The sequence below is a fragment of the Schistocerca nitens genome, chromosome 7 (genome assembly GCF_023898315.1).
Source record: "Schistocerca nitens isolate TAMUIC-IGC-003100 chromosome 7, iqSchNite1.1, whole genome shotgun sequence".
In the NCBI taxonomy this organism is placed as follows: Eukaryota; Metazoa; Arthropoda; class Insecta; order Orthoptera; family Acrididae; genus Schistocerca; species Schistocerca nitens.
In genome coordinates, this window is record NC_064620.1 from 404,453,861 (window position 1) to 404,468,888 (window position 15,028).

General features: G+C 36.5%; 1 protein-coding gene across 1 annotated transcript in view; it reads right to left on the reverse strand.

Annotated features, from left to right (window-relative positions):
* The window catches only part of LOC126194784 (uncharacterized), an 86,984-nt gene that overhangs the window by 14,908 nt on the left and 57,048 nt on the right, over positions 1 to 15,028 (reverse strand). Inside the window, exon 6 of the mRNA XM_049933084.1 lies at positions 6,421 to 6,594. Coding sequence (XP_049789041.1) covers positions 6,421 to 6,594 — 174 coding nt within the window. The remainder of the gene's footprint in view (positions 1 to 6,420; positions 6,595 to 15,028) is intronic.

A 15,028-nucleotide genomic window follows, 5' to 3' on the forward strand; every position in this document is an offset into this window, starting at 1 on the left:
CCAAGGCTTTGGATCAGCCAAATCTCTGCAATATCCTGCAAGTCACCCAAAGTGACTTGCACACCCTCCCTACCAAAACATCCTTAACCCAGTCACATATTTTGCTTGATATCCCATATGATCCTACTTTTGATAATAAGTGTAAGTGTGGTACTGAGTCAAATGCTTTTCAGAAATCAAGAAATAGTACATATATCTAGCTGCCTTGATCCAAGGCTTTTAATACGTCATATGAGAAAAGTACGAGTTGTGTTTCACATGATCGATGTTTTCAGAATCCACGATGGTAGGCTCGAGGAAATATATTCAAAGGTTCTACAACAAATGGGTTTCAAGCATACTGCATGGTAGTTTGTGGGTCACTTCTGAAATCCTTCTTGTAGGTGGGTGGGTGGCTTTCTTCCAATTACTGGGCAAGGCTATTGGTTTGAGGAATATATAAGTGTAATTAAAACAGGAGCTAACTCAGCCACAAATTCAGTATAGCATCTGGCAGAGATTCGATTGGGCTCTGGAGCTTTGTTCAAGTTTAATGATTTCAGCTGTTTCACAATGCCACTGACAATAATATCTATGACAATAATACTGACAATAATATCTATGACTGACAATAATATCTGGTATCAGAATTAAATTGGGATAAGACTCCTTAGTTTTCCTTTGTAAAGGAACATTTAAAACCAAGAGTCAAGCATTTCAGCTTTTACTTTGTTACCCTCTATTTCAGTTCCTGTCTCATCCACAAATGACTGGATGTTTACTTTACTCTCACTAACAGCCTTTACAGGTGACCAGAATTTCTTTGGGTTTTGTGAAAGATCGTTTGACAACATTCTGCTATGGTAGTCATTGAAGGTTTCACTCATTGCTCTCCTAAGAGTTAAATAGATTTCATTTAGCGTATCTCTTGTCTCTGTTTCTTTAGAAGTTTTTGTACAGTGACTGTATACAATGGAGGATTCCTCCATCATGAACTGTCCTACTGGGTATATATCTATCAAGTTAATGGTCAACTATTCTTTTAAACTTTAACCACAATTCCTCTACATGCTTCTATCCTGCGCTTAAAGTTCCTATTTCCTCCTTGAGATATGAATCTACTGATTTTATTTAGTTTACTGAACATATAAATCTTTCTACTTGCTTTAGTTGTCTTTGTACCTTGATAGTCATTGTTATATACAACTGCCTCATGGTCACTGATACCAATTTTAGTGTGGACATTCTCAAAAAGGTTAGGTCTGTTTGTTGCCGTTAGGTCTAATATGTTTCCATCATAAGAGGGGTTCCGAACTATCTGTTCCAGGTAGTTTTCATAGCATTTAGTACTGTTTTATTGGATTTCTTGTCATGCTCACATCTAACAAAAGTGTAATTTCTCCAATTTATTGTTGAATGACTGAAGACTCCTCTGATGATTACAGGACAATTGGAAAACTTACATAGTAGTGAACTGACATTTTCTCTAACATTTTCAGCCATATGAAGAAGTGAGTCTGGTAGTTGATGGAAGGACCGAATTACAATTTTATGCCCATCCCTGACACTGAGTTTTTTCCAAAGAATCTTGCATCTAGCATCAATTTGTATCCCTGTGGATTTGAATTCCTTGTCTATTGTATCAATTGCACCACCTTCACTTTGTATCAGCCTACTGTTTTGATATACACTTAAATTTTCCCAAAAAATCTCAATCATATTTACTTCAGATATTTAAACAAGCTTTCTGTACCTAATTCAATGTGAACTTCACTGCTTTCCAAAAACACTTCAAACTCTGGCAGTTTGTTGTGAATTCTTCAGCTGTTAACTGCTAGGATTTTTTATGCTGTCCCCTTGGGGGTGGGGGCATTACTTTGAATCTTACTTTAATGCTTTTGGGTCTCCTACAGCAATCATTATCTGGCCTGGACAGAGAGCTGCCTAGTCTAAAAAAACCTTTGTGTGCATTCCACACACAGTCAGCTACCTGGTATCAGCCTGTGATGTGTAGTGCACGCCTGACCCATTTACGGGGACCCTACAGTTCTCAACCCCGTAGCACAAATCTTGGAAGTTACAGCCTAGTTTGTGACAGAACTGTCAAAGTCTCTGGTTCAGTCCTTCTGCTTGACTCAGAACCAGGGGGCCATGATCAGTTTTGGGGTCAATGAAGCAAATTGTGAACCTTGTTGAAACTCCACATGCAAGGCCACTCTTCTCGATCTGCTTGCAGTCACTAGAATGATCCAACTATTGTGTTAAATAATGATATTGATTTGTTGCAGTGGACTGTCGTTTAATAGAGTTGTTTTTTGCTTATGAATGAAAGCAAGGATATTCCTGATTAATGATTGTATGATGATGTGGTAATGAAGCAATGGTAATGATGTAATGAATCAATGAGTACTGTATGTGAAGCAATAAAATGTAATGGAATATTTGAAGTAATAATGAGAAATATGAGAGGTATTGTGTGAAGTAGCAAGAGTTAGGGACCTTGTCTTTAAAGCAGTTTAATTTGCAAATGCACTTCTTCAGTTAAAGAAAGTATTTAATGAAGATACAGACATAAGTGAACAATAAATCTGGCTATGTGAAGATGAAGATGGTTTTGATATGGTAAAACATCTGTGTGAGCTAAAGCTATGTGTGAGCACCACTGGCAGTTTATAGCACTTTAAAGAAGAAACTGAATGAAATATTTAAGTTCTGACCAATTGCTAACCATTTACTTCTGCGTATTTTATTTTTCATGATTCTAAAAATTTGCTATTTATGTCTTTGGTGTTAATGATTTCAAGTAGCAATGCACTAAGAAAAGTGTGCTGCTAATTAACCACAGTCAATAAACAAACTGAAAATGTGGCATTCTGACAGGATTAAAGCCTAGTAAAACTGTCATTTCAGAGACTTTCAGTAAAGTTTGGTAAATCCAGTAATTCTGATTTTTGTGTGTAATGAAGTTGTGTATGGTATAAATGAGAAAAGGCATGGTACAGTAGACTTACATTTTATTGAGTGAATATATACACAAATAAAAGACACACAAATGTTCACCATGGACACTAAGAATGAACTAAAGCCTCTGATCAAGTCACAGATATTACACTCACAACATGTCAGTGATGTTTATCACAGTGGATGTCCTCACAAAGTATAGGTTTGAAGAACACCTTCCATGCCCTTTAGACTGATTTATGCATGATAATTTTAAAACTTAAGCAAATATTTGGAATCTATATTCCATACATAGAAAGACTGGAGCCATTTTATTCCAGATGTAGAAATAAGTATTATTGCTTTACTTAGTGTGTGTTTCATGTATTTTTCCATATGTCTGAATACCTAGAGCTAGTGAACCAAGGTGTCTGGGATATGGATCCACAGTCTGGACCTTTAAAAGGAGTAGGCAGGTCACAACAAAGCATGTGTTACGTGTTTTAAACAAAACTGTGAGTTACATAATCAAATTTTCAGAAAACGTGTAAGACAAAAAAAGAAAACTATTGCAAAAAGAACCATTTTTATTAATTTTTTTCAATGTGTGAATGTGTGCAGTTGCCTATAAAACTCTACAGCATGTCTGTAATTTTTATATAATGATGATGACCACATGACGTTATTATAGGTGCTACGTCTGTAATGTTTTGGATGTCAGATGATTTAAGTTGTTATTATTTTTATGATTGTGGAGAAATGATTAATAATCACTCATATACCACTGAATTATCAAGTCAGCTACTTCGTAATAGCTGTCTGTACAACTCTTTTTTCTGGAGGGTAGAGGGAGGAGAGGGGTGTTATGTATTTCCCAATTACTCTCGTTGCACCTCTAATAGTAATTAATTTTTTAATTTTACTATTTTTTTATTTTGAACATTTTCTAAGTAAAATTCATGTGACAGGTGCCTAAATATTGCAAAAACTTAAACTCATCATTAAAGGCATTAATTTTAATGTACTGATTCCAATCGTACATGTAGGTTTACTGAAAATTCCATTAATCAAAAGTTATGACTAAGTGAACTTTTTACTACAGTTCCATTCAACTTCAAAATTTTCATGTGAGCTGGTATTTATTCGTGGACTTGGTGACAAAACTCATTAGAAATACTGGCATCCCAACTTTTCAGAAACATATTTCTGTAAAACTAATTGAAGTTCAGGAGTAGCTTCATTTTCCATTATAGATTTTGCGTCTGTGCGTTTTAGATTCTGACCTTCATCACCATGTTTTTGCTGAGCTAATTTTTATTCAACGGATGGCATACTTTACCACTTGACTAAGTCATCAGTTTATATTTTTGCATAATTTACCATAATTCTCCATATGGACCTTGTATTCTTAAACAGGATATTCCCAATGTAGATGTATAAAATGGTTTCATAAACTTTTCTAATTTCCTAGACCACGACATATTTCACAAACAAAATCACTGCTGATAGTCCATTCTGAGTGGCAAGATCTAACTTAGCCATTTTTGAAATGATTATGTAATTTTCGAGATCATAACATGTTCTGTCCAGTCTTTAACCACTGCAACACATTTCTCCTCAACCAGTTTCAGTTGAAAAAATTAAGAAATTTTTGTGGGACATCGTGGAATATTCCCACTTCAGCCCCTGTAGTTTCATGAAGTTCTGACAGGTAGTGGTGCTATATGTAGCCTTCAAAATTGCATCTATAAGGAGGTCATTCCTAGCAAAGAGCAGTCATTGAGTTTCGTTTGGTGGAAAACCATATCTACACAGATATTCATAAGCACTTGCAGAATGTCTATGGAGACCTGGCAGTGAACAAAAGCATGGTGAGACGTAGGGCGAGGTGCCAACAAGGTCGCTCAAAACTGTCCAGTCTCCCGCATGTCAGCTGGCCGCACACAGCTATGAAATCGAAGAAATGTCTTAAGCGTGTCCATTGCTACACAAATGCAAATTATCTTCTCCTTCTCCATGCCTAAATAAGACCTCACACAAGTCTTCGCACCCATGAGGAGCTCACAAAACTTCACTGTTCTTCCTCATCCACCCTACAGCCCAGATTTGCACCTTTCAACTTTCATTTGTTTGGCCCAATGAAGGATGCACTCTGAAGGAAGTAATACATGGATGATGGGGAAGTTATTGCTGACGTTGGCTTCAATGTCAACAAGCAGAGTGGTACCATGCGGGCATACAGGGCTTTCTTGTAAGGCAGAATAAGGCTGTTGAATTTCATGGAGATTATGTTGAAAAATAAGGTTTTGTAGCCAAAAGAGTGGGGGAATGATATTGTGTAGTAGGATCCTGAATAAAACCAACCAGCTTTCAGAAAAAAACCTGTTGTTTTACTTACTGAGCACCTCTCATCGTTAAACGCCAACTAAAATTGTGTCTGGCCTCAGACATAGCATCAGTAATATCTAAGTGCAACTAGTCTGTAAAGAGTCTGCAGCTGGGAAGTAAACTCATAACATCTGTGTGTAAATTTATTGTGGCTGTTACAGTATATGTAAGAGTCATGTATCGAAGTTGTAAATATCATGTCACCTCATATATTATATCTTTGGAAAGCTCTCAGTTAAATTTCAATTAATGCCTAAACATTGATAGGGAAATACTTCAAAGTTATTATCCGTTTGTGATGCGTAGATGTTTCCATGTCTACAAATAATCTCTGTGTTTTACTACCTGCCATCATGCAACTTAAGATGTCCATTAACAAGTAAAAGTATACTGTGATTGTATTTGCCACTGAGGTACTGTGTTATGTAAAGTGTAGATATCTGCTTCACAAAAACATTTTATGTGAAAATGAATATGGTCACAATAGTGTTTTTGGTGGTAATAAATGTGGGAAAATATGCCATATCATTTGGAAACCTGTATAGTGTATTTCATTTGCACAATTCCTAGAAATAAATTTACAGCTGTTTCACCAGACTCTGACGGATTAATGGACAATGCAGATAGGCACTGTCACAACCATTGGCCCATTTAACAAGTAAACATACAACAATCATCTTTACCCATTACTTTACCCCTTACTCAATAACAATACCTACTCACAAGCAAAAGGATATTAAATCTATTTTAAAAACTGATCAGAACTAGTAATAAGATCATGCTTACCAGCAATCATGTTACAAAGCAAAATTTTGTCAGTACTTTATAGAAATTTACCAGACTTGTTGTCAGTTCACCCTTACTGGCAAAATGAACTTATTTCAAGAAGACCTAACATAGAGCAGATTACTCACAATCAGCCGTGTGGTTTGAGGTGCCACGTTACCGGACTGCACGGCTCCTCCCGCCAGAGGTTCGAGTCCTCCCTCGGGCATGGGTGTGTGTGTGTTGTTCTTAGCATATATTAATTTAAGTAGTGTGTAAGTCTAGGGATTGATGACCTCAGCAGTTTGTTCCCTAGGAATTCACACACATTTGAACATTTGAACTCACAATCGCATCGGACACTGGAGGCAAGCCGGCAGAGAAGTCGCAGGTACCGCCTCGGTGCCTGCCTCAGGCAACCATTGAACTCGAGGCAGGCCAGTCGAGGGAAAGAAGCCATGGCCTCCGCCAGCACACCACCCATTGCTTCTCGGTTCCGGAAGAGGTGCAGTGTCAGGCCCTCTGCACACAAAAACACATCATCTGGGATCATATCTGCTTTTCCATTACAACTTTGTAATACATCAGTGTAAGAGTATGATTTTCCATTACAGCTTTGTAATATGTCAATGTAAGAGTATGATATCAAGTAGCATTCAGTAGATGTAAAAGGTTAACTGGTGGCAGAGAAGTTATGAGAAGTGACTGAAGTCAATTTTGTAATGTACGACAGAGTAGCAGATGATATCAAAGCAACTACTGTTCATGCAGCAGCTTCTTTGAAGTGCACTTGAATGTTTTGCTCACAGTGCCATATCCGTACTCTTTAATATGAAAGGTGGGCAGGTAACATTGTGACATGAGACACAGTGGTATAGTGTTCCAGCACCTCTGGCAACTTCAGGCGGGATGATTCTCATAGCCCAGTCAGAGATGAACACCGATCTTAAAATGGATATCAGTACCATGCAGACAATCATTCCAGCCAGGAATGTGTGGTACTCACCACCATCTCTGAATGATAGGTGACACACCAAATCGCATGGGCAGATAATATGATCCTGAGCTGCTTGAACCCTACCACCAACTCAGTTGCCTCACTGGGTGACTTCATTTCAAATCATACAGGTCATGTCAACTTGTGGTCATGTATTTCTCTGGAAAAATATATATTAGACCTCTATAACATAAGTTTTAAAAAATAAAGTATTTTCATTTTATCTTAATTTTTGTAAATGGTATGGCCCATTGAAAAATGTATATTTTGTAAATAACTCTTAAAGCAGCGGAGAACAAAAAAAAAAAAAAAAAAACTAATAAACTAAAAGTACTGGAGACCTGGCAGATGTTTTGCATTAAAGCTCCTTATTACTGTGTTGAAATTTAGTTATGGGCTTCCTTTAACTTCCAAATTTAAGACAAAAATACGAGATTTAAGTCAATTGTTCCACTTTTTTTTCTAATTTGGAAAGTTACACAATGCTATCTTTTCTGTCATGTTGGCAGATACTATGATGTAATTATAAACAGTATCTTCTCTGCACAAACTATCTGTATCATGTAAATATTTATTACTAAAAATGTAAAAAATTACTTTCTTATGAGTTTTTACAAGTTATTTACTCAAAAACCCCATCTGAAAACTTTTAGGAATCACACAAAATATAGTTTGGTTAGTATGTTAGTAGTAGTGCAAACACAGTGAGCAATATTTTTCTGTGTAAAGTGTTAAAAATTTTTCAACACTTCACATATTTCACATCACTGAATTTCTAGAGTAAAATATGCATATTGGCAACACTGTTTCCAGTGCTCTTCTGTTTTTAACAAACGAATGAGAACTTTTGCAGAAACCATTCTGCTTCGATTTTTGTGTTTGGTTTGAAATTTTTGTTAGATTCAATATCAGTGAGGAAATTCAGTAGTGAAAGAGTGAGGTCTGTGGACTATGAAAAAAGACACAAGAAGGTGGTGTTCAAGAAAAGTGAAAAACAATTCATAGTTGTTGGAAATCTGTCAAGGGTATTGCACAAATATCTTGGTCCTCAAGTAATGGTATTAGCATCACATCCATTGTGCGGGAATTGCTGCAAGAAGAAATTTAGTGACAACCTACCTGAATGATTACCATCACCTAAATGTGAAAATGCAGAAGCCAGTGCAGGTATTTATATTCCTGAGTGTGCTGTAGCTCCTAATATGTCCTCCTTTAAATGTCCAGGAAAGGTAAGAAGCACAAGAAGAAAACAGTATGTAAAAATAAAAGTGGAAGAAATTGAAACAAGTTTTACACAAGCAACATCTTCATAACTTTGTGAAGTGTATAGTGTGGATGCACTTCGTGCAGGACCTGAAAATAGTGATATGGGCACAAAATGTGATGTATGGTTTCAACACCTAAACACTGCTATCTCAGCAGCCACCTATACTGACACAGTTACTGACACTGGTATGAGGTAGCTACTCTAAGCAGCAGATACAGACATACATTATTTGACACAGTTACTGACACTGGTATGAGGTAGCTACTCTAAGCAGCAGATACAGACATACATTATTTGATTTCAAAAGCTCATAAAACAAAGAGTGAGAAAGGTATTTGGACTTGCCCATGTTCTTACTGTGGACATCTGTTGCAAGATGATATGCTTAATGTTGCTCTGGAATATTACCTAAGTGATGACAAAAGATTGCAGCAGCAAAATCCTAACCAGGCTGGTGTTATCTCTGCTAGTGAAACTAGTGAAAAAGGTAAAAAGATATATGACAAGATCAATAAGAGAAGCATATCTCCTAATGAAAAAGGAGAACTCAAATTTAAAAATTGGTCTCATAAAATTCTACTCCTTATGATCAAAATGGGTAAAATTCCAGCCAGTGAAAGAAATAAGCACATGTATTTACCGCACTAATTTGAAACTTGTTTGTTTCACCATAAGCAGTATCACAGTAAAGAAGTAAACAGAGATAGACCCAATGCTTTTGTGTATATGTCAAGAGCTGCAAGATAAATTTTGGTTGCAGGAGTGTGCAATGTGTCCTGGTGCTAAAGTGATGACTGTTGAAGCATTAAACCTTCAGGATACTGACAGTGACATAACATGCATTGTGGGAGGGAGAAGAGTTGGTGAAGACAGTAGAGCCAGAGAAGTTTGTTACAGAGGTTAGGCATTTGGTCATGAAAGTAATAGCTCTCCATCATATCTGGAGGGTTCAAAGATAGGCCATAGCAGAAGTAAAATCAGCCACATCGCAGAAGACTGAGGCATTAGTTCTTCATTTTCCAACTTTGCTGAGAACTGTCTGTTGCTTTGCAGGATGAAATTCGAAGTTATCACTGGCACACATCACAGGATCAATATTCACAGGTGTTGCTCACTTCCTTGGAACATCACACTGTTTTGCTATTGTCAGTGATGATCTCATTCATGACAGTGCACATGCATGCTACACTGTCAGCACGATAACTGATGACAGAGCATCTAGAGGATATGCATTTCCTAAACATGTGTATGTGATAGACGAGCATCTGATTTCGAAAACCGCTTTCAGCTTTATGAGCTTGGTCAACCCTGTAGTACGGGAATTAAAACAAAAATGGATATTTTCAGAAACTGGTGGTAATTTCCAAGAATGATTGCCTATCAAAGTCGTGGGTTGCATATCAAATGTGCGATCGTAAATCGATCATGCGACTCTGGTGGCGGGCATTATGACTATGTTTAGGGTGGTCACTATGGCAATGACAAAAGAAGAGCATTACAAAAATACTTGTAATTACAAAGGAAACGACTTACCTTACTCATCGCTGGTGTTGTCATCATGTGAAAGTCCATGCGATGTGTATGCTACAGGGACAATTTGCTTTTTGCCATAGCCTGAGTAAATTCTGCCAATATCATGCAAGGATATGGGTGGAGTGTCACATACGTTAACTTTTCCCTGAAAATGCAAGCTGTGGAAACAGAGGTACTGAAACAAGTATAGTTCATCTCTTTGTCCTGGACACCTTCTCTTTTAATGGCAGACTTCACAGATTTCCATAGCCACTCAGTGTTCTGTGTGTGCACACTGGGGTCATCCAAAGACACGATCCGTAGAGAGTGGTTGACGAACTCGTGGTCGAATCCTTCTGCTCTGAGTGTCTTATACGACTGAAACCCGTCTGTAATGACTTTACTACAAGGCAGTGTGAAGTGCTTTATCAGATGCACTAAAGTGACCTCGTCTCTGGACAATACTCTGACAATGAAACACCTCCGGGACTCTTGACACTATAAGAGATGCTACTGGGTTTGTACATACCATATCAACATTAGTAACAATCATGAAACTTTTAACTCTAAATGAAGGGAATTCCATTTTAAAAAGAGAGAAGAGTCATCTGCTATGAAGCCTGTGGTAGAAATTTAATCAAGTCACTACTCAGTTGCATCCCAAAGTGGCACACAAATTGCAAGAATGGTTCACCATGAAATGCAGCCTGTTACTGTGTATGAAATGCAGAGACCACAGAACACATTAAAAGACTTTGTAGTAAACCATTTCATTTCTTATGAGTATGACAATCAGTGGTGGGTGAGACAGTTAAAGGTGTCTCTCATGAGCTACAAGATATAACTGTCTCCTTTTGACACCTCATGGTCCTGCTAATGCTTTCAAATGGCCACCATCAGAAGATCAGTGTGCAGTTCCAATTTCCCAAGCACTGCTCTTGTTGGATCATCCTTGTCTGTGTGCAAATTCAGCTCAGCTATACAAATTCAATGAGAAACAGATGCAAAAACAAAATGAACTCTTTTCAACAGTCTAGTATTGAGGGTTACATTGTAGGCAATTTTAATTCATGGGAAGTCATGAAGAAGTAAAATCTTGACAAAAAAGAAAATAATAATTTGTGAATAATATCATAAAAAGAAAAATGGGTATAATATTCTATTTTATTTATAATATGCTTTTGAACAAAATTATGAATTGTTTTCCCACTCACTTATAATGTTGTAAAGTAATTATTTTTATTCAGAAATACCAGTTTTGCATGACATTTACTTAAAATCAGTGATCAATTTAAATATTTAAGAGCCCACATTTTTTTAATGTTGAGAGTGGAGCTAGGTCTACCTCAAAAATTTCTTGCATTTTGTACAGACAATTATTGCCCACTCTGATTGTACATTCCCTAAGTACAGTGACCAACTAACATACCATGAAATTTTTAGAACGTTTATGATGGGGGTTTTAGAGAAAATAATTTATAAATAACCAAGAAATTTCAGATTATTTCATCTTTATGCACAAATATTGTGACAGTTTAAGAATTTCATGCATTAATGTCATAGCTGACAGTTATCAGTCCTTCCACTTTATCATTTATCGAGACAGTTAATATCCTGTGACTATTCATATTTTCAAAACATAATTTTGAAATTTGTAAAGTTACACATTTTCATAGTTAATTTAAAAAAGAAAAAGAAAGAAAGAGAGAGAGAAAGCTCAGAAGTGTATATGCATTAAATCATGTTTCGTAGCATTGGGAACAAAACATTTACTGAAAAAAAATTCAGATTACCATCACTTACTTTTGGTTCCTTTACTACAGTTTTCCATTTTTCACAAACACTCTCATTTAGAGAGGTCTGTAGCATTTTAACAAATAATCAGAAAATCAAAATATTGTAGTTTTAGAGATGTGTCACGTGGAACTTCAACACATATCAGAATACTTTGAAATAGTGATGTGACACATTAACTCCTGATCAGTATGATTTGACATGAAATCACCAACTGGAATTTGAAGTCTCTACCAGAAATCCCTTGGACTCTTCTAAATATTGTAACTGCACAAATCTCTGTCAGACCACAGACTCTCATTGTATGCCTCATGACAACTTGGCCAATCCACGGATCTGATTGTGAAATTGTGCAGTGACTGTATTTTTTGTACTGTGTAAATGAAGGAGTGTCTAACAGGATACAGCAATAACTTCACATGGCAACTGAAATGTAATTGCCACCCTAGGATTGAATGCTGTATTTGATCCACAATTTTAATAGGTATTTAAATCCCTGCATATTTCATGACCTGAAACTTGTCTTTTTGGGAGTATGGCATATGCATATGTCACATATGTTGTACACATATTATGTCTGATTCTGTGCTGTTTTACACCATATGACTGCAGGAAGGGTGTTAAATTTATCTACAGTGTTCAGCCATGTGGCACAGTCTTAGGTTCTCAAACATGTTGTCAAAGTTATTGGCTTTCTACAGAGTTTATTCTCACAACCTGACTGACACAGTGAACAGCACAAATAAAGACAAATTGCAAGTATTCCAAAGTGGAAGAAATTGCTTAAGTGTAAACACCCCCCCCCCCCTGCCCCATATACACGCAAAAGCAGGCACAAAGAGGCATATTTAGGCCCAGGCAACTGCCTAGGGTGGTGGGAATGCAAATCTAACAGTGAAATGGATATAAATAACATGGACGACAATCAGCTAAAATTTCATGAATGTTCTGGTAAGGCAGTGTAAAAAGGACAGGTTTTGTTTTAATACTGACATAACAGTATGGCAATGTGTCCAGTATTCACTTTATTCGGTGTCGTGTCTTATCATGTGGTATGTATTAGAAAGGCAAATCTCTTTGCTTGCAGTTAAGCTTTTTGATGGAAGATGCACTAACACTATCAGAGCAGTAACCAGTGTCAACACCCAACAATGCCCATTCAAATTCAAATAAAATAGTGCCAGTCATTCTAGCAGCCAGCCAATTGGCTGGCAGTTCTCTTTAATTTGAAACTGTGAACAGTGCAATGATTTAGTGTTTAGTTTGTGATTTATAATTCATTATTAATTAACATGAGAGTCAATCAGAACAGAGTACGTGTTTCCCAATACTGGGAACTTGCGAAAGATAAGGCTTTAAAGAAAGAGAAAATTGTGATAAAGAGTGCAAAAATCAATCTGCTATTTAAAAATAAAACACAGCCAGTTAGTTTCAGCCTAATCTCAAGTCTAGAGATGTCAGAGCGTAATAATGTGGAAGTTGTGAACAGTATCGAAAATGGGCAGTGTGTGGTTTACCAGAGTCAGTCATTTCCCATATTTGAAACAATAATGACAATATGGAAACAATCATTTCAGTGGACCCAAATGATGTATATAAAGTGAGCCATTATAATGAATCAGTTTCTGACGATCCTGCAAAATGGATTACAAATGAATTACTTTGTGATCATTTTGCTAAATCAGGACATGTGGCATACAATATGGATTGTGATTTCAGTAATTCATACAAGCAATATACAGCATTTCCAAGCTACTTAAATAAAGGTTTGTTTTTGAGTACCATGTGTTGAGAAACAACAAAGATTATTTTTATTTTACTCTCAAAGCAACGATAGTGTATTTTATGTACCATGTTTGTTGTTTAATGGAACATCATAGTTTCCAAAACCTAATGAGGGATTTAATGACTGGAAAAATGGTCAGTTCTGATTAACTGTCCATTAAAATTCAGCTGGTCATAGAAAATATGTGTTAACTTTAAAAGCTACACAAAAAAATCATGGGGAGAATAGGTAAGAAACTAACATCTCAGCTTGAGATGGAACTAAAGTACATGAGGTACATGTTAAAATGAGTCGTTGCTGTGGTCAAAAACTGTCACACAAGGCATGGCATTCAGAAGTCACAACTATGGGGTTTGGGTCAACATACTGCTGAAATTTTGAGATGGCAATACAGCTAATAGTAGAAAATGACCCTTTTCTAGCTAAAATATAGAACCTTACAAAGAAAAAGGAAGTACATCATAGCTTTCATTTCAAACATGTGAAGAGTTTATATTAGTTATGGGATTAAATGAAACAACAAGTTTACTGTTACCAGTCACCGTTTTATTTATTTCCATGATGCGTTTCAAAGGTTTAAACCTCCATCATCGGGTGGATTAACATTAGTTAGTATGACATTTGTGTGTGTTGTGTTACGATTTTTTGGAGGAACTTGTGGCACTGTCTAGTGGAGAAACAAGACACTATTTCAGAACATGGTTTTGGGTTTCTTCTGACAAAAAATTAATTCCTGAGTCAATGCCGTGCAATTAAAAAGCTCGGTGTGGATTTTTACGTCATGTGGGGCTCTACCCCCACGTACCCTATATCTGAAAAATATGTATGTATGTATATTCAACATCTCCTCCTAAAATGCTGTATCAATTTCAACCAAAATTGGCACACATATCACCTGTTATTTGGAAAAAAGCACTGCGGGGTAAGAAACACCTACCTTTCAAAGGGGTGGGGGCGAGGTCGACAAAGAAGTGTAACACACCACGAGAAAAGACCCAGACTATATTCATCTAGTATTTGGGAATGTGAGCACTTAGCAACTAGCAACAAACTTTACACATAATTTCAAATGTTAGTGAAACTTTTTTCCTGACACTTCTCACAAATGATGAAAAGAAAAGTTTATTGCTTACTATATTTTCTCTGTTCAAGCAGAAAACTGTGACAGTTGTGACATTTTAGTTTATTACTTCTTCACTATTAATGCCATTTACAAAACATTTTTCAGACTGTACCCATATATAGCACTGAATGTACTAGTTCAGGAGATATGATGTCATAAAGATTGAGATGCATGAAAAACTACCACATCCCACATTAAACTTTAATTTATTATGTATTCTCTATTAATTCCATTCCAGAGACAGTTTGCATGCAGTATCCACATGTAACACTGAATGTATCTGACAAATTACAACTCTGTACAACATGTAGTACAGGAGATATGGTGATGTAAACACTCAAAAGTGTGAAAAACTGGGTCTTCTTAATCATCATCCTCATCCTCATCCTCATCTTCATCATCATCATCATCATCGTCGTCATCATCACTAGTGTTCTGCCCTAGGTCAGGTCTTTACATGTAGCTCTCCATGCAGTC